This window comes from Camarhynchus parvulus, chromosome 3 (genome assembly GCF_901933205.1).
Source record: "Camarhynchus parvulus chromosome 3, STF_HiC, whole genome shotgun sequence".
NCBI lineage: Eukaryota > Metazoa > Chordata > Aves > Passeriformes > Thraupidae > Camarhynchus > Camarhynchus parvulus.
The window spans coordinates 5826869-5853994 of NC_044573.1; the positions used below are offsets into that span (position 1 = coordinate 5826869).

A 27126-nucleotide genomic window follows, 5' to 3' on the forward strand; every position below is an offset into this window, starting at 1 on the left:
CCCTCGGCCCGCCCCGGCAGCGTTGCCAGCCCCGCCTCGCCGCGGGCGGAGGAGGCGCAGGCGCGGCGGCCCCGGCCCTGCCCCAGCCCGGCTGCGGCGGAGGCAGCGGCGGAGCCGGCGGGGCGGCGGCGGCGGCGGCGGGATGGCGGCGCCGCTGAGCGACGGGGACCGTCGGAAGCAGATCAGCGTGCGGGGCATCGCGGGGCTGGGCGACGTGGCCGAGGTGCGCAAGAGCTTCAATCGCCACCTCCACTTCACCCTCGTCAAGGACCGCAACGTCGCCACCCCACGCGATTACTACTTCGCGCTGGCCCACACGGTGCGCGACCACCTGGTGGGCCGCTGGATCCGCACCCAGCAGCACTACTACGAGCGGGACCCCAAGGTGAGCCCCGGCGGGACGAGGGACGGGGGCTGGGCGGCTGTGCCTTCGCCAAGGGTGTTTCCGTGTCTACCTGGCAGGTGACACTGTGGGTGTGACCCCTGCGACTTGTCCCTTGCGTGCACCTGGCTGTGGGGCGCCGTGCCTTTCATGCATCTCACAGTGATTTCTTCCCTGAGGGCATCATGACACCTGTATCCCTCACACACACCCTGCTGTTGCTATGTCCCCATGGCTGTGTCCCTTGTACACACCTCAGTGTGGCTGTGTCCCCATGAGCCTTGCCTCATCTGTGTCCCTCACACACATCTTGCCATGCCTTTGTCCCCATGGACATCACCACAGCCATGTCCCTTGTGCAGTTTGCCGTGACTGTGTATCCGCAAACTCTTCTGCAGTCCTGTTCCACTGAACCTTGCTGCAGCGCTGTCCCCCCTCAGACACCTTCATAACCGTGTCCCCCTGCACCTTGTCACAGCCGTGTCCCCTGTGGTCCCACTCTGAGCAGGTCCTTGCATGGGCCTTGCTGCTGCCAGCTCCCCTGCATGCTCCACCCCGGTCACGTCCTGCACTCAACTGCTGCGGTGGTGTCCCCTGTGGGCATCATCACCTCCTTGGCTCAGCACAGCTGTGTCCTGACTTCACTCCTGCAGAGCATGCAGGCAGCTCAGCTTTGAGGCTGGAGAGGAGTTCCTTGCCTTGTGAAAACCACATAAGCTCTCCCAGGTCACCAAACCCTGGGGTTCCTCCCCACTTGCCAAGTCAGAACAGTGATGCTGGAGGTGTTGGGGGGTGCAAGATATAATTCAGACTTAATCCTTTTGATTTAAGACGCAATCCAGCACTTGGCTGGAGAGCCACACAGAGCAGGTGTGCACAGAGAAAGGCATGTACCTTCCCAGGGTGCAGGCAGGCAGCCACCTCCCTGAGTCAGCTCGTTTCCCAACATGATGAATATTGCCTTGACACAAGAAAGAGTGAGTTTGCTTACTGTCCTCTACAGTTAGATTTTCACTAGAAATGTGCCCCTGTGGGAGACTGAAAGGAGCAGATCATTTGTGTGCGGTGATTCTGGTCTTTCTGATGAGCCCCAGGGAACAGACTGACCCTTTCAGACTCCCAGCAGAGGTGGCAGAGTGGGGAATGCTGCTGCTTAGCAGGGAAAGATCCATGCTACAGTGGAAAGAGATTCAAAGAAAAGCGCAGTTTGAAGTCAGGTAATTGCTCCATTAAGAATTCTGGTTTATTTATAAAAATATCCATAGTGATGAATCTGAGTGAGGGCAAAAGAAGCACAGCCTGCTTCTCATCCCACAAACAGGCTTTCGTTAGCATTTGCAGCACAGACACGGCTCCTCTCAAACTTGGAAGGTCACTGCACAGTCGTGCCAGGAACCCTGCCACCTATGGGACAATTTACTTGTTCAACAGGGTGAAGCAGGAGTGAAACTCAGTGTGGGGTGAGCAGGAGGACCCATGAGATGGGAGTGCTGGAAAATTACTCACAGGAAGGTGCTGGCCCTCAGCCCAGCCAGCCTGCAGGGGCAGGGGGCTCGCTCTGGCTTTTGGGAGACCGGATCAGTTCAGCCTAGGAAAACTTTAAAAGCCCAGCGTAAACATCACCTCAGCTGAGCCTGACAGTCTATAAATATATCATTCAGCATCCTAGATAATAGTTGCTCTGAGTTAATTAGGGAAACACTTAACAGGCAGCGAGATTTTTCTATAGAAGGCTGTTGGCAGGGAGATGCGTGGTGGAGGCTTGGCCGGCGTCCCGCATGAAATTCTTCTGACAAACAACTCTGGTGCGTGGTGTTCAGGAGCAGGCGCCAAAAGCCAGTCTGGGAAGACATCCCTGCTCTGGAAAATGCTTGGGTCTGCTCTTGATTTGAAGCAGCTTCAGTGAAAGCAAAGTGCTGTGCTGTGTGTAAGCGTCTCGCTTTGCCTCCCCAGCGCATTTACTACCTGTCCCTGGAGTTCTACATGGGCCGCACTCTGCAGAACACCATGGTGAACCTGGGCCTTCAGAATGCTTGTGATGAAGCCATTTACCAGGTAAAGTCTTGGGGATACCAGGGTCCCCCTGAGGCTAAACTTTTCCACACAGATGGCTGAGTATCTTTATTTCTCAGGGCTTTACCTGAGATGGTTGTTGTTTGGGCTACACTAAATGAAGCTTGGCTCTGTCTTAGTGTTTTTCATTCCCTAGAGAGGACAATGGCGGGGGTCCTTGGGGTTCCTTGGAGTTGGGGTACATTTTTCCAAACCACCATTGGAGTTGGAGTACATTTTCCAAACCACCCTGTAGTGAATGGGAGAACCCAAAAGAAAACAACACCCAGTATCCTAAATGGCATGAGAGTCACAGGCTGCAAAGAGCTTTCCATTAGTGGGAGAGATGATGTTTTATCACAGGAGATGTAGTGTAATGGGAGAGACTGGGACTCAAGCAGCAGAACACCAAATTACAGTTCATACATTGAGGTACACAAGGCATAGCAGCAGTGCTGGCAGGTAGAAGTTAATTGGCGAGAAAAGAAAAAGGAGGGAAATAATTTGCTGGAAATAAAATGTCCTCAGATGATTTCCATCTTGAAAAAAACATAGCTGGGTATCACCAAGGCAATCACTAATGTGAGGCCATTGCTACTTACTTATATGGTTATTTGCAGGCACCTCTGCAGCAGCACAGTGACCTTTTTTTGACAGAATGAGGTTTTTGGCTTTCTCACCCAAACCTTTTGTTTCTCCAAGCTTCCCCTCTGATCCATGTTACGCTTTGTAGCAGAAGTTGGGCCCTTCACTGTCTCTGTACATGAGGTGCTACAGTTGCCGCTGAAACATCCTGGCATGCACTTTCCCTGCCAAGAGATGGAAAGGGATTTCCAGGGAGGCACCTGTTTCCTCTCTGAGGTATTGTGCCTCAGAGAGCAGGCTGGCTTTTTTCAGGAACATCCTCCAAGTTCCTTTGCAGGACACTTTCCAAGTGCAGATTTGGCCTGACATGCCAAGGCTTCCCTTGCTGCAGCCTCCAGCCTGTGGAGCTCATCATGGCCCGTGGCCAGGTTGCTTCGAAGGTCTCATATCCAGCATGGCTCTGTCACTGAGAGAATTTGTCTCAGTGTTTGTGTCCCCATCACTCTGTGCATGAGGCTTTCCCGTCTTGTGGTTGCAGACCACTGAAGTGCTGGGAGAACAGTTTGGGGAGCAGCTGTGTTGGCTTGACACCGTGCTGTCCCCCCTGGCACCAGGGTGAGCTGCTGCTGCCCCCTGAGAGTCTGCACCCCTGGGCTCCTGGAGAGTCCTTGCTGCTGGCAGCCTCAGCCCTCATCTGGCAGGGGCCCCCAGACCATAGAACAAATGGCTCAAGAGATGCAGGCAACCACTTCCAGCCACAGAGTGCAGCCAAGGAGTTCGGTGGCAGGATGTGGGAGGCACAGAGAGTGATGGTGAATGCTGCAGTCACTGCTGCCAGCCTGGCCATGCCCTTCCTCAAGGACTCAGTGCACAAGCAGAGGGATGACCTCCCCTGCCCAGGCAGGACTCGGGGGTCCCTTGCACACTGGCTTGACCATTTCCCCCATATTGTCTCCAATGCCAAGTTTGGTCAAAGGGCATCCTCACCTGAGGGGCTGCTAGGGCATGAGAGTTTTGTCTGAATTCTCTAAGGAAACCTTGTTCAGTGGAAAGCAACATCTGGTGGTGGGCTAAATTGTTTTTCAATCAATTGGGCTGCCCAAGGACTAGGTGCTGGTGAGATGCTTTGTGGGGAGGGAATCAGAGACCTTGTGGGTTTAATTTCCTTCAGTGTGGGTGGTTTTGGGATGTGTTTGTCCTCCTTGGAGAGCAGCTCAGGACATGGGGTTTGTTTGGTGACGTGTTCTGCTGTGGTTCTTCCCCAACAGCTGGGTTTGGACTTGGAGGAGCTGGAAGAAATTGAAGAAGATGCTGGACTGGGAAATGGAGGCCTGGGGCGCCTGGCAGGTAATACAGGGGGAGGGAGTTCCCTCCTCATGCAGAGTGCATGGGGATCGAGGGTGGTGTGGCTGTCACATCATCTGCCAGTGGGACCCTCCTGCCTGCTCCTGGCTGGCCAGGAACACCAGAGAGAGCAGCCCAGAGCTGTAGGTGTGTGTTCTGCAGTGCAGCAGGCAGGGCTGTGGCTGGAAGAGGCTGTCTGGAGCCTTTCTCCTCACCTCCCTGTGAAATCTCTCACTTCTCAGAGGCACTCAACAGCTCTCACACAGGCAGATTGTTGGCTGCTATTTTAGTCTGCCTGTCCTGTGGGACAGCTGGAGATGAGAGCTCCCCAGCTCAGAGTAAATGCTGGGGCTGATCTTTACCAGAACTGCCTGGCTTGAGGGCTGCAAGGGTTTCCTTTGGAAGCAATAATAGTTAAGGAGCTGGTGGTGCAGCAGGTCGGGGTCAGAAGCTCTGCTTTACTGGGCAGACAGGCTTAGAGCAAGGCAAGTTTAGAAGAGCTCTCACTGCAACAAAGCTGCATTTGGTGTTTTGGTGATCTGTCCTTGTCACCAGCAATTTTGGGTGTTTGTGGTTGCTCAGCAGGACATGCATAGAGCCCTGCTGCAGACTGCCTCCTTGTCTCCCTTTTGCACATGGATTTCCTCTTAGTAATAAACATTTCCAGCAGCACTGTTGTGGCAGCTCCTCATCTCCATGCACAGCAGGCTGTAGGACATGCAGCAAGCAAGGAGTGAGGCTCCTTGCAGAGTGCCCATGCTCTGCTCCTACAGCCTGTTTCCTGGACCCTTTCAGCCTGTTTCCTTCACCCTTTCAGCCTGTTTCCTGGACTCCATGGCCACACTGGGGCTGGCAGCGTATGGTTATGGCATCCGCTACGAGTTTGGGATCTTCAACCAGAAGATTGTCGATGGCTGGCAGGTACTTGGAAAACTCAGGTCCCTCTTTCTCCCTCTCTTTCATGCTGTGGACAAGGCCTGGATGTAAAAGGCACTGCAGTGCCTTGAGCTGCTCTTAAACTGGGCATTTGAGTCCATCGCTGGGCAAGATGATGTGGGAGTTGAGCCACAGGGCATGGCTGAGACCAGAGGTTTGCCTGCCTGAGTCTCCACAGTGCAGCTGCAACAGCCCCAGAGTCCCATCCAGCTTGGCTGTGAGTCAGCAAAGCAGTCAGGCTAAGGATGGAGATGTGCCTAAGTACCTCAGGAAGGTGTCTGGCAAAGGATGTGCTTGATCATTATGGAGCACAGGCAAGTGTCTGGGGTGATTGCTGCTCCTGGGGGTTCCCTGGTCAGTGGCAGACAGGGATTAAACAGGAATTTTCCTGTAGCATTAGTGATCATATTATTTTCCAGTGAAAATAGGCTAAAAAAACTGCCTCAGCTAGCAGTTTTCCTTAGTGTGTGTCTGGAAATGGTTTTCATTAGGAGACCCACCTTGCTTCCAAGTATAAAGTATCTTTTTCTCCTTAAAATACCACTCTGTAGGTCAGGGACCATGAGAGGTTTGAAAGTTGTTTTTTCCTGCTTCTCCACAAAGAAGCTGCAATGCCAGGCCCCATAAATGGTGAAAACAGGGAGGGGAAAGCTTCCCCTGTATTTGACTTGATGTTTCTTAAAAAAGAACAGGGGTGGTGGCATGCTGGGCTGTGGCCCTCCCCTCTGCCTTGCCCCTCCTTGTCCCACTATCTCCCCCTTCCTTTAAGTCCCTCCTCCCACAGCAGAGAAATGTGTGGAGGCACAAAGCATCTCTGGATAACACCAGCCTGGGTGGCTCTGATGGATTCACTTTGCTCCCACTGCCACAGCTGTGAGCTGAGGGGAGAAACCCCCTCTGGCAGAGGGCAGAGCAGTTAACAAGACCTGGCTTACCGCGTGTGGCTTGTGGCCAGGAGCATCACCACTGAGTGCCACATCCCACATATTCCACAGTATCCACAGTCAGACTGGATGTGAGGGCCTGGAGACAGACTGAGAGCAGTGGTCTGTGCAGTTTGCATGGCTTAAACCTTAACAAGGATCTGTAGAGGCTGATTTATTTATTTATACCAGCTGGGATGCACTTATCCAAGCTTTGGAAAGGCCGGTGTGAAGAACGCCAATCACTTGTTTTTAAAATTTTAGAAGTTTAATAGTAATAAAATGGTTATTAAAAAGTAATACAATTAGAGTAATAATTTGGACAAATTGAATTAGGACAATATGAGACAATAGAAACAAAGAGTTATGGACAGTCCAGGTACCTCTTTCTGGGCAGCATGAGCCCAAAAAAGGACCCACAACCCTTAACAAAGGATTAACCACTAAAATCAATAGCCTGTTGCATATTCATACATCTCATACATGATGCATAAATTCCATTCAAACACAGGATTCTGTCTGGTCATCCTCAACTTCTTCCTCCAAATCCTGACAGTGCCTTCGAGGCAGGAAGAAGTTGGTTTCTTCTGCTAAGAGGGCAATAAATTCTTTTTCTCTGAAAGATTCAGGTGTCCTGTGGCTGCTATCTCGCTGCAAGTCCTTTCTTTAAAAAAAGTATCTTACATAGCATAGTTTCTATTTTAACATGTTTTATAACCTAAAACTATATTTAGTACAGTACTTAAGAGAATTAACACAGCATAACTTTCTAACACAACACATATAATATTCATTTTAATATTTGCGAAAAGCCAATCATAAAATACATGCATTTTTCACACCCAGCTATCCTCTAGAGGCCTCTGCACATCCATTTTTAAAGCCAGCTTGCTGAAGCTTCGCTTTTAAACCAGTCTCCCTGTGAGGAGCCACGTTCAGCCTTCTCGTGGAGCCACAAGGCTCTCCTTGATCCAAGGCTCTCCTTGATCCCGTGTTGCCTTTGCAGGTGGAGGAGGCGGACGACTGGCTGCGCTACGGGAACCCCTGGGAGAAGGCCCGCCCCGAGTACATGCTCCCGGTGCACTTCTACGGCCGCGTGGAGCACACGCCCGACGGCGTGAAGTGGATCGACACGCAGGTACCACCGTCAGTCTCCCCCTGCTGGGCTGGGGAAGGCCGGACAGGGTCACCCTGGGGCTGCCTGAGGTCTTCAGGCTTTGCGTCTCTCCCAGTTACAGAGGTGACTTCGTAGCCTATGGGGTTTGAGGAGATAAAAGCTTTTTTGTTGAATGGTTGCAGCAGGATTTGAGAAAAAAGAGAGATCTGTTGATCTCCAGGGCAAAGCTGCACAGTCTTACATGGATTTATGTTGGAGGAGGATTGTAGGCTCCTTCCATGCTGCTGGCCATTCACACTCTGTGAATTTTCATCTGGTTCTGATGCAGCTGCTGTGCAGAGGCATGGAGCAATCCCATGGGTGTTTAACTCTTGTCGTGAGAGCGAGAGATGCTTCCCAGAGCTGCCCAATGGGCAGAGTTCTGTCAGGGGAGGCTGGAGGTGTGGATTCCAGTCTCCAGTATGCCTGGAGGCCTTGTTTTGTGGCATCATGGAGCACAAACACTCCTTCAGCCTGTCCCACAGTTGAGGAGGTCGTGCTGTACTTCAGGAGCTCGTGCTTGTTCAGGTTACTGCGTCATAGGGGTGCATTCCCATTTTGCTGCTAACAAAGACACAGGTGAATCTAAGATGCTTCAGCCTCTCCTCTGTAAGCACTGCTCAGGGTGGACGAAGGAAGGACAATTAATTTCTCTGTGATTCAGGGATTTGACCTAGCCTTGTTCCCATAATGTTCAGTAGTCTCTCAGCCTGATGAACCAGCTGAGTTCATCCAAGGAGCTCACAGCCACAGAGCTCAGCCATTCTCTTCAGCACCAAGAGCTGAAGCTCAGTTACAGGGTCACCTGGGCCTGCTCAGAGGAGAAATAAACCATTTTATCTCTGGTTGTCAGAGGCTGTGGAAGTGACCCAGGTCATTGCCATGTTAACAGTGCAGGGGTTCAACACCACAGCCCCAGCACAGTGAACATCTTGGGAGCACTGTGCCAGAGCTCTCTGGCCCCCAAGTGCAGCAGGCATCCATCTGGGGACCAAGTGCCATTGCATTTCAACGTGTCTCTCTTCTGATCCTGCTGGTAGTCTGGGGTTTCAGGGATCCCAAACACTGCTTCCTACAACAAGGTGACTTTTCAGATAGTGCTGCTAAAGGAACAAGTTGGAAAGGTTCAAAAAAGCCAAAGATGCAGTCTCCAAATATAGCATGGCTGAGTTCATGTGATGTGTGCCCCAGTCAGTCCCTGGGCAGGCTCCCTGCCTGCTTCCATGTTCGGAGCTGGTAACAGCAGCTTGGAGAGCCTCAGCTCTTGCTGATTGTCCCCAGAGGGGAGCTGTTGCCCATGCCAGCACAAAGAGGCTGTTCATGACATGCTGATCTGCCCAGGTTTTCCCTGCTGTGTGAACTAGGAGGTCCAGGGTTACTCCCTGCAGCCTCCTGAGGCTTAAGCATAATCTGCAAACTGCACAAGGAATTTCACACTCATGTTCAGTTCAGGTGCTGGAGATCCCAGTGGAGTTATCCAGGCAGGTTCAACAAACCCTGAGTATTGGGTGGATGGCTCTGGAAATGATGCTGCAGTTGTAGGGTTTGGTCCTGGCAGGATTCAGGCTGTGGAGTTAATCCCAGATGGAAACAAAAAAGTCCAATCTGCCCTGGCTTTTGCCCAGCACAGGCAGAATCCCAGTGGGCAGCTGAGGGTGCTTTCAGTGCTCTGATAGGTACCCCAGTTAATACAGGAAGGTAAGCAGGTTTCTTGCAAGTCTCTTTTGCATGTCATTGATGGGGTTGAAAGTCAAGTTGGTCAGTAAAGCTCCAGACAGCTCTGGTTCTCCTATGCATGCTTTCCCATTAGGTGATGGAAGTGCCCATGATAGCAGGGAAGTCTGTGAAGCTCAGCAGATGTATTTTAGTGAGGTGAGATTCCTTCCACAGCCAGGACTTGTCTTTGTCCTCTGGATTCTTCTTGCAGAGCTTTCAGCCACTGTCCCACATTCTCCAGGTCACTGTGCTGTAACCAGGGGGGAACACTGTCCTTTTCAGGTTGTCCTTGCCATGCCTTACGACACCCCAGTGCCTGGATACAAGAACAACACTGTGAACACCATGAGACTCTGGTCTGCCAAGGCTCCAAATGACTTCAACCTCCAGGAGTGTAAGTGCTGTCCCTCCACTGCCTCTCCTCTGGCCAGGCTGGGACACAGCTGTCCCTTTGTGCATGGCACCTGCATGGTGCAGCACTTCACATCTGCCCTGCTTTGTGTTTATTACTTAGCTATCTCCAAACCACAGCACTGTGTGCACATCCATGGATCACACTACTCCCCAGCTGCTTCCAGAGCCCTCATACACCAGGACACCCACCCATCTCCTCCTGTCACTCTAGTGCCTTTCACACATGGACATTCCCATCCTGTTCCATTCGTACCAGCCTGAATATTCCTGTTACAAAACCTCTCTGCAAGAGAAGAGGGGAGTGTGTGTTGTCAGGGATCTGCCTGAATCTCTACAGCTGCTGCAGTGCTGTGTGTGTTTCTCTCCCTGCAGTCAACATGGGTGACTACATCGAGGCAGTGTTGGACAGAAACCTGGCAGAAAACATATCCAGAGTCCTGTACCCAAATGACAATGTGAGTGACCTGCTTGCCTCTCTTCTCTGTTGCTCAGAGTCATCCTTCCTGCAGTTGTACCTCCTTGTTTGCCAGCACTGGAAGGTCATGGCCATCTGATGCTTGTTGCTCTGCTTTAATACAGTATAGGTTGTCCCTATAATTCCCAGTGAACAGGAATGGCTCTGCTGGCTCCAGAGGGTGTTTGCTGGCTGATTAGCAGCTAAGAGTCTGGCCCATACAGTGTAGCTGCTCTGTTCCATACTGTATGGAGAGGAAGACATTACTCCTTCAACTTGAAGGCAGCTGCCAGTTTACACAGTGGGGACTCATTTCCATCCCCAGTTCAAGGGATTTGTCACTGCAAGTGCTGTCCCAGGCTAAGCACTCACTGGGCTCTGGGTCCAAAAGGGAAGAGCCCTCATATCTAGTCATGGATTGGCATCTGTTGTGGAAAAGCAAATCCCCTGCACTTTGCCCCACACGCCATCAAACCTGCTGGTGTTTTAAAATAGACCAGCAGAAAGCACAGTGTGTGTGAGCAGCTGCTGTGTCCAGAGACACTCCTGGCTATTGCAGAAAGCCCAAAATCCTTTGCCAAAAATCCCTGCAAAGGATTTTGCCGCGAGGGAGGGATCTGTGCTGGCTCTGTAGGGGTAGCATGGATGGGGCAGGCTCTCTCTCTCTCAGTTGCCCTCTCTGGAAGCAGCTGTTTGGGATGCCATGCCCCTTTGTGAGTCCCTACAGCTGCTGTCCACATCAGAGACACATGAGAAACATCCACATTTGCCCTGGTGAGGAGCCAGACGTGTGAAGCCTGTTGGGAAGCCCCTGGGGGTGGAGAGGAGCATCTCCAGGGCTTTGGCTGCCAGCAGGGGATGGCAGCTGCAGCTCTGGTGGATGTGGTGCCCCCTCTTGCAGTTCTTTGAAGGCAAGGAGCTGCGGCTGAAGCAGGAGTACTTTGTGGTGGCTGCCACCCTCCAGGACATCATCCGCCGCTTCAAGTCCTCCAAGTTTGGCTGCCGAGACCCTGTGAGAACATGCTTTGAAACCTTCCCAGACAAGGTGAGTCTGTGGGCAGAGGCACTGGGGAAGTTTCAGCCAGACCTGCCTCTCTCGAGGGAGAGCAGGATGCTCAGGACTAAATAGGGGCATTTATACAAACACCCTGGCGAGTTGGGTTGTAAAACAGATGATCTGTGGGCCTGTTTTCCCAGGGAAAAAATTGTAATTTGGAGCAAAACTTGAAAAGTTTGAATAGCTCCATTACTGAGAGGTCTGTCTGTTTCTGGGTTGTCAGTCATCAGAAGAGCCTTGGGGCTGACCCTTAGCCAACCCCATGCACTGTCAGAGTCTGTCACTGCCAGAACGGAGACCAGCAAGTCTGTGTTGCAGGTGGCTATTCAGCTCAATGACACCCACCCTGCCCTGTCCATACCAGAGCTCATGAGAATCCTGGTGGATGTGGAGAAGGTGGACTGGGACAAGGTGAGCAGAGCTGGGAGGACCTTGCTGAACCTCACAGGGGAAGGACCTGTAGGATTTCCTTTTCCCACCTGGCCTGGGTGGACGTGCACTAACCCGCTGTCTGTAATGCAGGCCTGGGAGATCACAAAAAGGACCTGTGCCTACACCAACCACACTGTGCTGCCCGAAGCCCTGGAGCGCTGGCCGGTCTCCATGTTTGAGAAGCTGCTGCCGCGGCACCTGGAGATCATTTACGCCCTCAACCAAATGCACCTGGATGTAAGGGACTGGTGCCAGGCTGCGGGGACTCTGGGGACCTTGGTGTGACTACCTTTAGGATGGGAGTGCTCCCAGGTGCTGTGGCTGTGTCACTCATGTCCCTGTCCCTGCCTGCAGCGCGTGGCAGCTCTGTACCCGGGGGACATCGACCGCCTGCGGAGGATGTCGGTGATCGAGGAGGGCGACTGCAAGAGGATCAACATGGCTCACCTCTGCGTCATCGGCTCGCACGCCGTCAACGGCGTGGCCCGCATCCACTCCGACATTGTGAAGAACTCGGTGTGAGTTGGGACACACCCAGGAGTGCACCCCCTCCCCTCACTGGGCTTTGCCTGCCAGCTGGGAAGGGTTAGCTGGGGCAGCTGGGCATCCAGCTCTGCTTTGGACTCTCTCCCTTTGGAGCTGGTGAAACTCCTGGCAGTATGGCTGAGGAAGGGGAGAGAGCAGCAAAGAGTGATAGAGCCTGCCCTGAGTCAGGAGCACACACTGGGGAGGGCTCAGCTGCAGCTCTGGTGGTGGTGGGTGGCTCAGAGCTCTGTGGTGTTCCAGGTTCAAGGATTTCTATGAGCTGGAGCCAGAAAAGTTTCAGAACAAGACCAATGGGATCACACCGAGGCGCTGGCTCCTGCTGTGCAACCCGGGATTGGCTGACATTATTGCTGAGGTGAGTGGTGATCATGTGAAGTGAGGAGCTGAGTGTGATCCCTTTGGTCACCTCTTCCTGTGGTCTGGTCAGCCCTGAAGGTGACTGTGGTGGTCCCAGGAGAGGGAAGAGATGAGAATCTTGACTCCGTGTTTCAGAAGGCTGATTTATTATTTTATGATATATATTATATTAAAGAAAACTATATACTAAAACTATACTAAATAATAGAAGAAAGGATTTCATCAGAAGGCTTGAAAGGAATAGAAAGGAATGATAGTCAAATCTTGTGACTGCTCACAGCCTCGACACAGGTGACTGTCATTGGTCATCAAGTGAAAACAACTCCCATGGACCAATCAAAGATGCACCTGTTGCATTCCACAGCAGCAGATAATTATTCTTCTCAGCTTCTCAGGAGAAAAATCTTAGCAAAAGTATTTTTCAGAAAATATGTTTGTGACATGTGACACCTGGCAGCTCTGTGGGGACAGCCTTGGGAGGACCATGCTGTGGCACGTGTAGGTGTGAGATTGGCTGGGCTATAAAGCTGATGATGAAAAGTTGGCCAAAAAAAGCTGCAGAAATCTGGATCTGGTCCCTGCCCTCGTGGGGACTGCACACAGGCACAACCATAGGGTGTCTGGACAAGTGTTCAGCTTCATAGGCACAAAGGAGCTCCTCCCATGGAGGCCCAGCTCCAGTTCTGTCCCTTGTATTTCCCTGGCCCTTTAGGGCAGGTTTTTACATCACACTGCAACATGCCGTGACTGAATATCATCCTGTAGTTAAATGAATCTTCACGTCCTGCCCCTTGGTTTCTCCAGCTGCCAGGAGGCCATCACACATGTGCACACATCTCCCTCTTCCTGCTAAAACTCCTTGAGAAAGGGGAGCTTGCCTGAATTTTTGCAAGTGTCCTGTTTCCATTGGGCTTCTTTGTGATGCAGAGAAATGATCTCATAATAAGAACCTGTGCCTCTTTTCCTATGTGCCCCTTTTCCAATGTGGCACACTGCCTTTTCCAGTTCCCAAGGGGACTGTGGCACCTCTGCTGGGAAAGGGCAGTTATGGACTGGGTGAAGTGTCTCATGATATTCCTGATTTGTTGTTTTAGAAAATTGGGGAAGGCTTTATCACAGATCTGAGCCAGCTGAAGAAGCTACTGGAGTTCATCGATAATGAGACTTTTATCAGGGATGTGGCAAAGGTCAAGCAGGTAATGTGCACTGGGGGAAGAAGGCTAAAAGCACCATGCTGCCAGGAACATCCCAGCAGCAAATGCTCACTTCTGATGCAAGCCCTGGCAACTCATGCCTGTTCCCCAAATTTTTCTGCCAGGAGAACAAGCTGAAGTTTGCAGCCTACCTGGAGGAGCATTACAAGGTGAAGATCAACCCCATGTCCATGTTTGATGTCCAGGTGAAGCGAATCCATGAGTACAAGCGGCAGCTGCTGAACTGCCTGCACGCCATCACCCTCTACAACCGTAAGTCCCCTGGCCTCTCACTGCCAGGGCTTCTCTCCAGGAGGGAAGACAGAGTGGCTGAAGGCTCACACAGAGCTCTGGGGAAAAGCTCACAGCCCAAATCTCCAGCCCAGGTAACCTCCACACCTGTTCTACAGCTGTTGAGACTGACCTGGTGCAAGTTAAGGCCCCATTTCCCACTGTATACTTGGGGCCCCTGCCCATTCCCAAAGGGAGGCAAGTCGTTGGAGCTCTGCATTGTTCTGGATTGAGGAGTTCTCCAAGGATCTGAATCCCCAAGGATTCTGTGGCTGTTTTTTGCCCACCACAGCTCCAGCAGATGTCTGGTTGGGCATCAGAGTCCTACAGGGTCCTTGTGACATGGGCTGAGAACCCAGCCTGCCTCTGATCAGGCAGTAAACTCTGCCCAGCTTATCCTCAGTTATGAAGATTTTTAATTTTTTGGGTTTTTTTAAGATCAAATTCGAGCTTTCAAATTTGAAACAATTTTGAAGAAAGATCCCTGCTCTTTCAGGCATCAGATGTAATCCATCCAAATCCTTTGTGCCCAGGACCATTATGATTGGAGGAAAGGTAACCTGCATTCCAGACTCCATGCATGCGTGGCTGGGGGGTGGATGGGGAAGGTCCTGTCCCCTTTCTGTGGCTTTGCTGGGCCTGCTGTAGATTAGCCAGCAGCAGGGAACACCTCCATGAACTAACTAGCAAGGCTCCATCACGATTACCCCATGGCTCAGGACTTCTCCCAATAGGGTGTTTTTCCTAATTCATGGCTGGGAGAATTAGAATTGTTCAGGCTCTGGGGAGACTTTATTGTAGCCTTTAAGTGCTTGAAGTGAGCCTTTTAAGAAACATGGGGGAAAATGTTTTAGCAGGACCTGTTGTGCTAGGACAAGGGAGAGTGGTTTTAAATTGAAGAAGAGTTAATTTAGATTAGATCTAAGGTGGAAATTTTTTCAATCAGTGTGGTGATCCACTGGAACAGGTTGCCCTGAGGTGATAATATGCTCCATCTCTGGAAACATTCAAGATAGGTTGGATGGGGATCTCAGCAACCTGGTCTAGTTGAAGATGTCCCTGCTTATTGCAGGGAGGTTGGACTAGATATCTTTCAAAGGTCCTTTCCAACCCAAACCATGCTGTGACTCCATGTGAACAGCAGAAGTGAGGCCCAGACTCACTGCAATGAGAACCCCACATTGTCATCTTTTATGCTCTCCTTTCCTTATAAGCCTTCCCCATTTCTGGACTGCTCTTCTTCAGGCAGCCCCTGGCTACCACATGGCCAAGATGATCATCAAACTCATCACATCCATTGGTGAGGTCATCAACAATGACCCCTATGTGGGGGACAAGCTCAAGGTCATCTTCCTGGAGAACTACCGGGTGTCCTTGGCTGAGAAGGGTATGTCTGGTCTTCTGTAAGCACCTGTCAGAAGTTGGGCATGTCCCAGCTGAGCCCAGGAACGGACTGGCTTGAGAGGCAGTTGTGGCAGGACACCTGGCTGTCCCTTAGGAAGAGCCTGAAGGCTCCACACAGGGCAGGAAGCCAGCTTCATGCAGGAGTGGCAGCAGCTGCTTGGGGTCATGGCAAAGCTGAGCCTGGCCCCAGAGTTGTGCTGTTTGGGCTGAGGGCAAGGTCAGAAGGGCCAGTCCTGGCTGTGGGGAGCTGCAGTGTGCCAAGGATTAACTCCCACTTCTCTTGCACCTGGCAGTGATCCCAGCAGCGGATCTCTCCCAGCAGATCTCCACAGCTGGCACGGAGGCCTCGGGTACTGGCAACATGAAGTTCATGGTGAACGGGGCCCTCACCATCGGTACCATGGACGGGGCCAACGTGGAGATGGCGGAGGAGGCGGGCGAAGAAAATCTCTTCATATTTGGCATGAGGGTGGAGGATGTGGAGGCCCTGGATCGGAAAGGGTTGGTGAACACCAGGGCTTGTCAGATGGGCTCAGCTCTGGTGGCGAGAGCCATGTTCTCTGGGAGGGACACCTTCCTCTCTGGGCAGCTCTGGAGCAGGAAAAAGCAGGGGGCTAGAGGCAGTCTTTGCCTTGGGCTGCGAGGATTCAGCTTGCCCAGGCACACTGGCTGCGAGTGGGACATGGCACGAGGTATCAGACACTGCTGCTGGTCTGAGCCACGAGCAGGGTGCTCTGATGGGCACAGCCCTGGGAGCACGGCCCCTCACGCAGGAGCTGTCCCACATCCCTGCCTGCCCTCCCTGCCCCAGACACAAGGAGGAGCAGCAGTGCCTGAGGCTGTCTCTGCTGGCACAGGTACAACGCCCGGGAGTACTATGAGCGCCTGCCCGAGCTGCGCCAGGCCATCGACCAGATCACCAGCGGCTTCTTCTCCCCTCGGGACCCCGGCTGCTTCAAGGATGTGGTGAACATGCTCATGTACCACGACAGGTGAGTCCTGGGAGCATCCCTGTGCAGGGGGGAGCCCTGCCTGCTCATGGGAAGGAAGATGTCTGTCCTGCCCAGAAGGCAAACCCCAGCCAGACTCTGCTTTGGGTTTCAGGTTTAAGGTGTTTGCAGACTATGAGGCCTACATTAAGTGCCAAGGGCAAGTGGACCAGCTGTTCATGGTAAGATTTGCCCACTGCTGAGTAGGAACACTGGGGGTAATGGGGATGAGTGTCTTCCAGTGGAGCCCTTCTCATGGACACTGCAGCATGTGGGTGCCCTGGGGCAAAGTGAGGCAGATTTGGCTGCTTCAGCAGCCCCACACCATGGGGTTTTAAACTAGCCAGTGCCCCAAGCCAGGACAGAGCTGGGTGAGCAGCTGAGTACTGACACTGCCTCTCCTCCTCCCAGGATCCCCGTGAATGGACGAGGAAAGTGATCAGGAACATTGCGTGCTCGGGCAAGTTCTCCAGTGACAGAACCATCACGGAGTATGCCCGTGAGATCTGGGGGGTGGAGCCTTCTGCCACAGCAATCCCCCCGCCCAACCTGCCCCGAAATTGATGCAAGCACCAAGGGAAGGAAGGAGGGATATGCTCCCATCACAGGAGGCCTCAGCTGCATTTCACCACCAGTCAGATGGGCTCAGCTCTGCAGAAACAAGGCCTTTCCCTCAGAGGGATAGAAGGATGCTCTGAGGAGGAGCCCTGACCAAGGAACAAGAGCTGGAGCGCAGGAGAAAGGACCTTGTGTTTGCACTACCTAGCCTGCATGTGCTGCATAGTGCTTTTAGTGAGATGACCATGGATAAGTCTTCCACGGCTGTGCTCCATGCTTAACAAGGGCTTTCCAAGTAAACCTTCCCCTGCCCCTGTGTGCAAGGGCCTGGCCTCCTTGACCCTGCTCCACGAGTAGGATTAGCCAACACAGAGTGTGTCTTTCTCCTGCAGGGGTCTGCCAGGCCCAAAGCTGGGGGAGGGAGAGGCCAATCCCTGCCCATCTTCTTCCCCAGTATCACCTAAAGAAGGGGGGCTGGCTGTGAAAGCAGCTGGCCCCAGGGCAGGCACAAATGCTGTGCCACAATCAGGAGAGCCTGGGATCAGCCACTTCCTTGCCACAGAGCTTTCTGTAGCCTCCTCCCACACCTCTTCCCTAACTAAAGGCCCAGTAACCAAGCCACTCCAGGGATTTTTAGCCTCCATCTCTGCACAGGGAGGGCTGTACCTGCCACTGCCAGCTGGGCAGCTGTGCCTGCTGGCTCTTGGCTCTGCAGATACAGCTGTGTGTGTGTGCTGCTCAGGGGGTGAACATGGATCACATCCCTGGCACTCTTCCTTAGCAGGGTCATGCTGCTCCACATGTCCCTCCCAGTGCTGGGGTCACAGTTTAACACCCATAGTGCTGTGTAGTGCACCAGTACTGCCCTGTTTGACACCAACTCATTAAAACAACCCAAACACCTGCTGGTTTGACTTTGGACTGACTTGTGACTACTCCACGCCTCTGGGTTCAGGCTGCAACAAGTTCAAGCCACAATGCCTGAATCACTGCTGTCCTTGCCCAGCTGTGGCTTTGTGGTTTGTAGTCCCTTGCAGCTGGCAGGGTGCTGGTCCCACCATGGGAGGACAGCATGCCCATGACAGCTGACTCCATGCACTGGGGTGGGGGTCAGTGTTGGGTTTGCCCTGCAAATGGCACACAGGGCTCCTGAACTAGAAGTCACACAAGCAATTCCCATCTCCTCCCTTCCCAGGGGAGAAGCATAGCCACAGCTGCAGCCAAAACAAAGGCACAGACCCTCTGGGCTCCAGGTGAGTCGCTCCCCTAGAGCTGACAGCAGCCACAAAAATTTGCCCACTCCCAGCTGCAAGCTCACCTCCCACACACAGCCCTACTGCAGCCCAGCCCCACACCCAGCTGACCTGCTCAGTGTGGGGAAAATGTCCCAAAAACTGCCAGGTAAGAGCGGTAAAGCTAAAGTGATCAGCAGTCAATGCCTTTATTAAAACTACACCACTTTTAGATAAACATTTCAGTTTAAATTTCCAAGCGGATCACTGCGCTGCTAACAGGAATGGTGGTGGTGGGACCACCAAGAGCAGCAGTTCTCGTGCTGGACTCCCAGCTCTGTCCCAGCAGGAGGAAGGCAGCCAGCCAGGCCTCAGCTCAGGCTGCACTTTGCCCCAAGCCAGCTGCCAGCAGCAGCACTGACTGGAATGTGTGTTACTCTCCAGAGCCAGGTAAGTATCTCTCGTCTGTCAGCGCGATAAATGAAGGTTGCCGCACTCGTATTGTAGTGGCACAGCTACTTCATGAGTATCAGGGGTCAGAAACCTCAGGGACAACTGCGCTAATGGCAGAAGAATCTTGGTACAAGAACAAGCTACTGTCTCTTTTGCAGCTAGTATGAGCCTGCAGCTATAACTCTGATGCATGCAGAGCAGTTTATTACTATGCTGTACACCCCTGACCGGATCCTTGGGGCAGCACAATTCCCTTTGAGCACTAGTGACTAAACCTACAGCACCTGGTACTGTCTGTGTGGACTGACAAGGGGCAGGACCCCAGCAAGGCAGTGTGTCACTGACTCCTCTTTCAGTGCAGAGCTCTTCAGTGGCATAAACCAGCCCCACTTCTAGCCCCATGCAGGGCAAGGGCATCCCCAGAACCTCTTCCTGTGGGAAAGGCTCATTTCCACTTCTGCCTCCTGAACAATGGCTGTCGGAGGGGCTAAGATGTGCTACTGGAAGTGCACAGAAGGCAGGGGGGAAGAGATGGGGAATGGCACCCCAGACATTTCTGCATCAAAAACTGTATCCCTGCCTGCTTTTAACTACAGTGGAACAGCACTGCCACCAGAAACAGGAACACCTGACCCAAGGAGTTAAAAAGTAGTTGAGGGAAAAAAAACCCTTGCTCTTCTCACGTAAAAGCAGCACATGGCTGTCTGGGTTTGTACAGGGGTAATGGAAGACATCCATTCCAGCAGCCTGGGCACACACTGTCCATGGAAGAGGAGATCAAGCAAAAAAGTAATCTCACAGCCTCCGGCTTAAACGCCCACATCTGCAGTTTATATACATGTGTCATTCCAATCCTAATAGGAATACTTGTGAAGAAGGGGAGGAGGTCCACAGAAAATAGCAGGGATGAGAGCAAAAAATAATGTTCAGAAGGAAAAAGGTACAGGAAAGATAAAGGGGCACTGGCCTTGCCCATTACATAGATGTTTCAAAAGGAAGAACAAAAAAAAAATCTTCCATTTTATTTCCAAATGTGTGCAATTACTCCAACACTTGCAGCATGTTGTGACTGAAGAGCTAAATAAAAATACCTCTCACTACCTGGATCCTCCATGTATTTGCAATTACAGCCACTGATCAAAGAGGAAAGGCAAAACATGTATTTTCTAGAAAGAGAACACCTCAAACTCAAGCAAGACACCTGCGGTAAGGAGACGTGGCAAAAGCCATTTGCCTACAAATGTATCTCTACATGATCCAAAAACAGCAGCAGTGTTTAAAAGTGAAAGAAACATCCTTGGTCATGACACAGTGTCCTAGGAACATCTGTCCTCAGCAGTACCACGAGGGATGGGCAAGGCTTCGCTGCGCTTACATTTTTCACTTGGTTTGGTACTGGCTCCTGGGCTGTTACCACCTCTCTGTCCAAGTCCAAAAAGAAGCCAAGAACTTCTTCCTTCTGCCGTCACAGATGCTGATGCCAGAAGCTGGAGTTGCCAAGGGTACACATCAGGACTGGAATGGGAATCCCTGACCTCCTCTAGTGCCAGGGATGGAAGAACGGCAGACTGACCCACAGGGAGCGGGGAGGAAAAAGAGAGAGGAAGGAAATGAAAATCTCTGTGCTGACAAGCAGACAGTCTTCAGTGATGATGCTCATGTTCAGATTTTCCCAGGAATTCCCTAGAAAAGGAAATGACAAAGCAGTGACACGTGACTCTCCTATACTCTGGTGCATGCTACAGCCTGCAGGTCTTCCCATTCCCCTGGCAAACACTCGAGCATTTGCAGCTACAGGGAACAGCACTGAGCTTTGCTCTCACACCCATCAGAGGCTCCCACTGAAAGAGCAAAACTGAAGCAAGCACTCTGCAAACAGCTCCTCCACAGCAGCCGGCTCACAGCAGAGATAATGCTCCCAGATTTCTGTGGCTCCCCTTCCCAAAACCTGCTTTGCAAGGAGGTGGAGAGCTCGGACTCCTGTGCTAAGCCAGCCCTGGTGTAGCAGGCACAGGGTCTGCAAGGCCTCCCTGGCGGGCAGGTGCCTGAGATAAGAAATGCCTAGTCATGATGACTGGAGCTAAGAAGCCCCTCTCCTGCCCTCAGACCCTTGTTATCTCCCTGTAAGACAACAGGTCACTTTCACCTCCACCCTTACTATTAGGGTGTCTCCCAAAACTCCTGTACCCTATATAAACCCCTACTTCCGCCGAGTTCAGGAGAAGAGCTGTCACTGAGACCATTTGCAGAAGCTGCCAACAAAGACATCTCTACAGAACCTCATACAGTGCTTCTCCTCTCTCTCCCTGCATCTGCTGCTGAGGCACTTAGCAAGCAAAGAGCTGAAAATCACTAATAAGCTGAGAGCCACTTAAGAGCTGAGCTTGCTAAGATTGCCTGTGGCTCTAGAGCCTGCCTAAGGGGCCCAGACATGTAGGGGATACAGTACGAGTAAATGAAGGTGGTATAGAATGTAATCTTTATCCCCTAAAGAGTTGCAGCTGGACCAATTACTAAAGATTAGGAGCAGGCCTAATGTTAACAGGCCACACTTGTAGCCAATAAGAACAGTGGTATAAAAGAGTGGATTGGTGGGCTCTGCAAGGACCAGGAACAGTCAGTGCTTAGAGGAGCTGCCTACAAGAAGCATTGGGGAGATATGAAACTCTGGTGATATGGAATCCTTGCACTATAATGATAATAGAATGCTTGATATATAAGACAACACAGACAGGTTGTGCTTAACTAAACTTCGCTCTCTGGGACACCCACAGCAGCCATTTTTGGGGAGATCCTGAAAACCCCAGAGTCACATCAGCCGGGTATCTCCCCTGCTGTGGAGAGCAAAGGGTGCCCAGCCCAGGGAGTGCCATTACCGCAGTATCCGAGGTAGCTCTGGACTCCTGTAGATGTACTTGTGCCGGTAGCCCAGGTCTGTGTGGAAGGGCACAAACTGCACCTTGTAGTCCCGGAAGCTCCGCGACGTCGCTGCGATGTTGTAAAGCTGGACCCAAGGGGAGGCAGGTGAGGGATTTGTGTCACCCCAACCCAGCTCCCCCTGCCAAACCCACTGCCCTCTCAGGTACAGCTGAGGGGGCCTGCCTTGAGCAGCTTTGGTAGCTTCAGCCTCATTGCACCACTGATTTACCACACTGCAGGATCTGCAATCCCTCTGGGCTACCCCTTTCCATTACTGACTTCTTGCCTGGCTGAGATGTTCTATCCACACCAGCTCCTCCCACCAGATCAGTTTGCAGAGCCACGTGTGTACCTTTTTTCCCAGATGAAATGGTACCACTGGATCATCCTCAGCATGAAGGATGAGCAGGGAGCAGGAAATGTATTTCACACTGCAAAACAGAAAACAATGTCACAAAGGCTCAGAGCAATCCCATCATTCTCCAACACCAACATATGTACATTTTAAAGAAAACTGTAATGACAAGCATGTCCTTTGGGTTATTAACTACAACTTAAAACCTTATCTGGGCACCATTCATTTGGTCTGTAGAAAATCTACTAGTGAAAGACATGCTTATAACATTTTCTTGCTGCTTAGACCAGAGAAATGTGGCTCACTCCACTGTAAATCATCACCCCCTCTCCCCCCAGGTCTGGTTTTGGTTTCAATACTGGAAACTCACAAATGCTCTGGCCCTTCAAGGAAAGACTCAGTGAAAGGAGACAATGTGATTACAGGCAAGGCGGCTTAGGCAAATACACAGCAAAGAAACCTTCCCAAACCTTCCTTCCATGTTCCAATGCTACTGTTTAACATGGAAGGTACACTTGAAAAGCATAAATGGCATGAACCCAATCAGGATATCCCTGAGTAGTCTCTGTTCTCTCTGTTGCATCTGTCCTTACTATGAACAATTTAAAAAAACAGAGCTCCACTGTGCTGCTCTCAGGGCTGTGAGAGTAATTGAAATCACTTCAGTAAGAGCAATGCAGCAACAAAAAAAGCCAGAGTGCAGTCTCATGTCTATCCTCATTGATGCTTGCCATGGCTTACTGCAGCCACAGCTGAAACCCCAGCAAAGAGGGAACTCACTTCTCATCGTTTGCAAATTTAATTCCACTTGTTGTGATGGGGTCAAGGAAGAACCAGTCAAATCCAGGGAAGTATCTGTATATCTGAGAGGAAAGATGTGCATTAGTGGCAGGCATCAGCAGTCCATTGATACAAAGAGCACTAACAGGGCAGGCCACTGCCATCCCATAACATCCCCTGGCTGCTGACCATGCTCTTTGCAGTAAGACTGCCCCTGTTTCCACCAGCATTATTTTTCCTCCCCTGTTTCAGGCCTATCTTACCGGCCTGCTCAGGAGCAGGCCCTGTGGGCACTGGCATGGTCAAAGTCCCCAGGTATCATACAGGACTGTTGGCAGTTCTTCCTGGAAGAGCTTTATTCCAGGACACCTCCTCACCAGCTTGGCTGTATGCAAGGCCTGGACTGGCTGTGTGCTCAGTTCAGAGCCAGCTCATTCCCATGCTGGACACACGGCTCTGGCCCTGCTCATTGTGTGCTCCCAGCAGCTGTCTCCAGTGCATCTCTTCACCCCCAATGTTTACAGATACCACAAGTCATGCAGTTAGCTCAGCTCCAGCACTTCTGAAGGTTCATTTCCCTGCACATAACTCCATGCCAGCAGTGCGAGTGTCACAGTGTACTTGCCACAGAAAAGGGATGACTCCGCGCCTCCTCCCGTATGTTGGTGAATGGAGATTCCAGGATCAGGGCATCCGGGGGCGTTTCTGAAAAGCCAAAGGCAATGTGCTGAAATGCAGGGCTGCAGACAGCCAGCAAGGTCAGGCTCTGCCTCATGAGAGCAGCTGCCACCACGGTGCACCAAGGACAGCCCTCCCCAAATGTCTGTGGGAATCTGGGACAGCAGCAGGCTGCTGGGAAGTGCATCCACGTGTCACACTCACCTCTCTCGCAGAGGCGCCGCACCAGGTTTGTTGCAACTCTGGAAAGAAGAAGGAGCATGGAGTTGGCACAGGCCCTCTACAGAGCAGCAGCTCCAGAGGTGGCACAGGTACAACTCTGTAGCCCCACATTTCTCTTCACAGAGAAAAGCAAGGCACAATTCTTCCCAAGAATATTCTTATCTCATTTGCTGTGCCTGTGTTTGTGCCAAAGGAGAATGCAATATGGAGACTGTTTACCCAAAGTGATGGGGTTTTGTTTCCTTGTGTGTGTTGGGACTGTCAGCTGACAGTCACGAGATTCTGTGCAGTTGTGTGCAGTTGAATGCTTGGCAGATTCAGTTTAGATGGAATGCAATATAAGATAGAATAATGTAGTATAATAAAGTGATTAATTAGCCTTCTGATAAGATGGAGTCAGATGCATCATTCTCTCCCCTCACTGGGGGATCCCTGTAAATTCCCTACAACCCCACAGCCACAAGGTTGATCCCGCACACCGCTCGAGGTCTGGCAGCTGGCCCACAGTGACCTGTGTCCCCACATACCCAACTGCCCCAAGTGACACCAGGGACCTGTGTTTAAGTGAACAAGTCCAAGGAAGAAACACACCAGGCAGCCCCTTGGATAGACTCCTTTCAGGTGGCTCTCAGCACACCCATAGCAGGGTGACATAGCCTCCTGCCTCCAGACCACAAGGGCTGAGCAAGCAAGAGGGGAGTGCAGGGGAGTAGGCAGAGGGGTGCTGTGTTCCAGGCAGCTGGAGCACAGCATCCCAGGGCTACACTGCAAGGAGCTTCCCTGACTGGGACAGAAAGCAGCAAGGTCTCCCCTATGGGAGACCCTAATGGGACAGGGGTATTTCCAAAGTTGCCAAGTTCTCCAAGCACAGAGCATTTCATAAACCTTGAACTCCAGACTGGCTGTGGTCACTACAGAACTCAGCTGGGAACCATTCTCAGGACACTCTGACTGCAATGCTGGGAAACATCACAAGCATGCTCTGACCCAGAAAGGGATTCTGAGCAGCACAAAAAATAGAGGACGAGCCAAGAAAAAGTCTTTGTCTTCTCTCAAACTAAGCAAGGTGTTTAGTGTCACAGCAATGAAGAGCCACTTCCCTGAAATACCTCCCTGTCCCAGCATGTGTTTCACAGCCTTTGTGGTCTCACAGTTTATCTGTACATAACTCAACTCAAAGGTAACTCTTGTGTTTGCCCTCTGCTCCTCCACAATCACAAGGGTAAGAGCGTGTGGTGCTGAACATGACTTGCCTCCAGACAACCATGGAAAGGGAGGAAGCAGGAAATGAAAGTTAAAAACATGAAGGCAAAGGTACTTGACACCTTGAACTTCCCTGTGCCAGGCATGGTCATGCAAATGTCAGAGGTGGCCAGCAGCATAGTCATCCAAGCATCTGCCCAAGCACTGATTACACACAGCATGTTCATCAGGACAGGAGCAAAACCTTTTGAAAGCACAAGGCACACACAGGCGTGGCTGGTCTGAGACACTTTCAGAATACCAGACAAGTCTGATGCTCTGCTCTGAAAGACAATCTGCAATCTATCATTCTAAGTGTCTTTCTAGTGTCAACCCTGTGGACAATGAAGGTTCCAGATCCATTGCTGCAATCATTCATTGTAGCCCTTCTCACTCTGTACAGTGCAAAGGGGGAAGCCACCCTCCAGAAATTATGCCACAGATACCAAGCCAAGCCAGCCCAGGGATTATTGCAAAACAGCACCTTCATCCAAGGTCAGTGCTTAATGTTCTTTAGAAGCTGCTTCTTTAGAAGTGCCACTAAGATTAGATGCTTACCCTGTGCCCAGGGAGTGTCCCCAAATATAGACGGGGTTGTCTCCGCTCCGGGCTTTTATCCAGTCGAAGACATGAAGGGCGTCGTAGGTCATTCCCCTCTCTGAAGGGCTGCCTATTGAGTCACCCCAGCCTGGAACACAAAGAGTCCTGCTGAGAATCGCTCAAACTGCTCAGCAGAACCAGCCAGCTCCTCCCATGCAGCCCATCTGCAACTGCAAAGGGGCCTGGGACACGGGTACTTGCTGTTCACCTCACTGTGCACCTCTACAATTTGGGGCTGAGAGCTCTGGTTGACTCACAGTCATTTAATCCAGGTGACTGCTGTCTGCCAAGGAGGTTTTGTGGATTTAGTCAACAACAAAACCAAAGACTGGATCTCAAACACTGCTACAACAGCTTTCTTGCATGTACCCACCTGCAACAGCTCAGCTCCCAAACCTTCCCTGCTTCTCCATGCACGTAACCAATTTGTAAGTGCAGTCTCCGACAGCACAGGATTGGATGCTTAGGGCCAAAACCCAACCGTGCCTCACAGAGCTGTTGCAACATCAGTTTGTCAGTTTGTCAGTGCTGTTCAATCACTGCCCTCCAGCAACTTTCCATCCTCCTGACTGTTCTGGCTCCATCACTATTGCAGCACATCCACACATTGTATGCTCTCAGCAGCCAGCACCCCACATCCCTTCTGATTCCCAACAAGCAGCCAGAGAATCAGCTGCCAGCAGGACTGAAAAACAGGGCAAGCTCCTACAAATAAACTTCTCCCAGGTGTCTTCTTGATTAAAATGCAATGGATTCATTTCTTTCTGGTATCTGCAGTGGCATGCAGCCATGGCTTAAATACTAAGAAGGTAAAAAAGGAGCAGCAGATGCCTGACTGCTGGTGCAGAGGTGCAAAGCAGTCATGGCTTCTGTCAAATATTGTTAGCAAATCATTTACTCTGCTTTATCTCACCTATGAGCTTTTAGAAGGAAGAAAGTGCAAGTTCAGTTCCCTGTGTGACCTTAGGAAAGTCTACTAGATCTTATCCAGAAGGATTACACCTAGGCAAGCCCCCAGCTCCCATGTGTGCCCCTGGGGAGTGCCTGAAGTGGATGCTGTGACAGCCTGGCTCACTCTCTGCTCCTCAGCTCCCAAACCCTGTGCATGAGGACAGACAGGAGCCACAGCCCACCCAGCTGGACATCAGGAAAAAGAAATTTCTGGAAATTCTCTAGATAGCCATGAGGGGAAAAAAGAGAAGCAATAAGCACAGCTAATGAGCTGGCAGCAAGGGTTGGCAGAAGAAGCCCACATACCTCGATAGTCAAACGTCACCACGTGGTACCCCAGGGAGCTGAGGACCTGCAAGGCAGAGAAACACTCAGAACCCATTACAGAGTCTTGCACACCAGCCATGCTCCTGCATCAGGCCAAGGTGTAGGCATTCATTTTATAAAATTATTGACATGCTAAATGGCCAATTTACAGCTTTTCAATGTGGCAGGCACAGAGCTTTCCAAACACTTATCTCAGCCCACTGGTTTTACTCTGTTTGTTTCCTGGACCTCATATCAGGCTACCTAAGATGTTGATTATTCCTTTAACAGCTTTGATCTTAAGATCTTCAAATATCCTACTGTTTCCCCTACAAAGACTTTCATGTTTTCCAGTGAAAGAGTACAACTGTTTCAATTACATTACTCAAATTGGCATAAATGTAAGAATAACATACAGGAGCCCATGGTAGAAGGTTTAAATGTATAGCTTAAAAATGTGCAGTTGCTCTATTATAAATATTCATGTTATAGCCAGTGGTAATCCTAAAAAAATCTGTTAAAAGTAAGTAAAACCACTCAATGTTAGACCAACTTGCTTGGAAAAAGTGCCTTGGTAAAAACAATACAAGCATTCCAAG

At 51.3% G+C, this 27126-nt stretch overlaps 2 protein-coding genes across 2 annotated transcripts in view; one reads left to right on the forward strand and one right to left on the reverse strand.

Moving 5' to 3' along the window:
* The first annotated feature begins 59 nt into the window (after positions 1 to 59).
* Positions 60 to 16939, forward strand: PYGB (glycogen phosphorylase B). Its single transcript, XM_030944830.1, has 20 exons — positions 60 to 385; positions 2336 to 2437; positions 4288 to 4366; positions 5181 to 5284; positions 7229 to 7360; positions 9377 to 9488; positions 9881 to 9963; positions 10864 to 11007; positions 11338 to 11430; positions 11542 to 11688; positions 11806 to 11969; positions 12238 to 12352; positions 13449 to 13550; positions 13673 to 13820; positions 14335 to 14393; positions 15084 to 15225; positions 15536 to 15743; positions 16100 to 16234; positions 16347 to 16413; positions 16643 to 16939. The coding sequence occupies exons 1-20, from the start codon at positions 143 to 145 to the stop codon at positions 16793 to 16795; spliced, it is 2532 nt and encodes an 843-aa protein (XP_030800690.1). The 5' UTR covers positions 60 to 142; the 3' UTR covers positions 16796 to 16939.
* Positions 16940 to 18214: 1275 nt separating this feature from the next.
* The window catches only part of ABHD12 (abhydrolase domain containing 12), a 38075-nt gene continuing 29163 nt past the window's right edge, over positions 18215 to 27126 (reverse strand). The window contains exons 6-13 of the mRNA XM_030944831.1: positions 26528 to 26573; positions 25229 to 25358; positions 23411 to 23448; positions 23154 to 23233; positions 22529 to 22611; positions 21746 to 21824; positions 21351 to 21478; positions 18215 to 20157 (exon numbers count right to left, since the gene is read on the reverse strand). Of these exons, the coding sequence (XP_030800691.1) occupies positions 20118 to 20157; positions 21351 to 21478; positions 21746 to 21824; positions 22529 to 22611; positions 23154 to 23233; positions 23411 to 23448; positions 25229 to 25358; positions 26528 to 26573 (624 nt within the window). The 3' untranslated portion in view covers positions 18215 to 20117. The remainder of the gene's footprint in view (positions 20158 to 21350; positions 21479 to 21745; positions 21825 to 22528; positions 22612 to 23153; positions 23234 to 23410; positions 23449 to 25228; positions 25359 to 26527; positions 26574 to 27126) is intronic.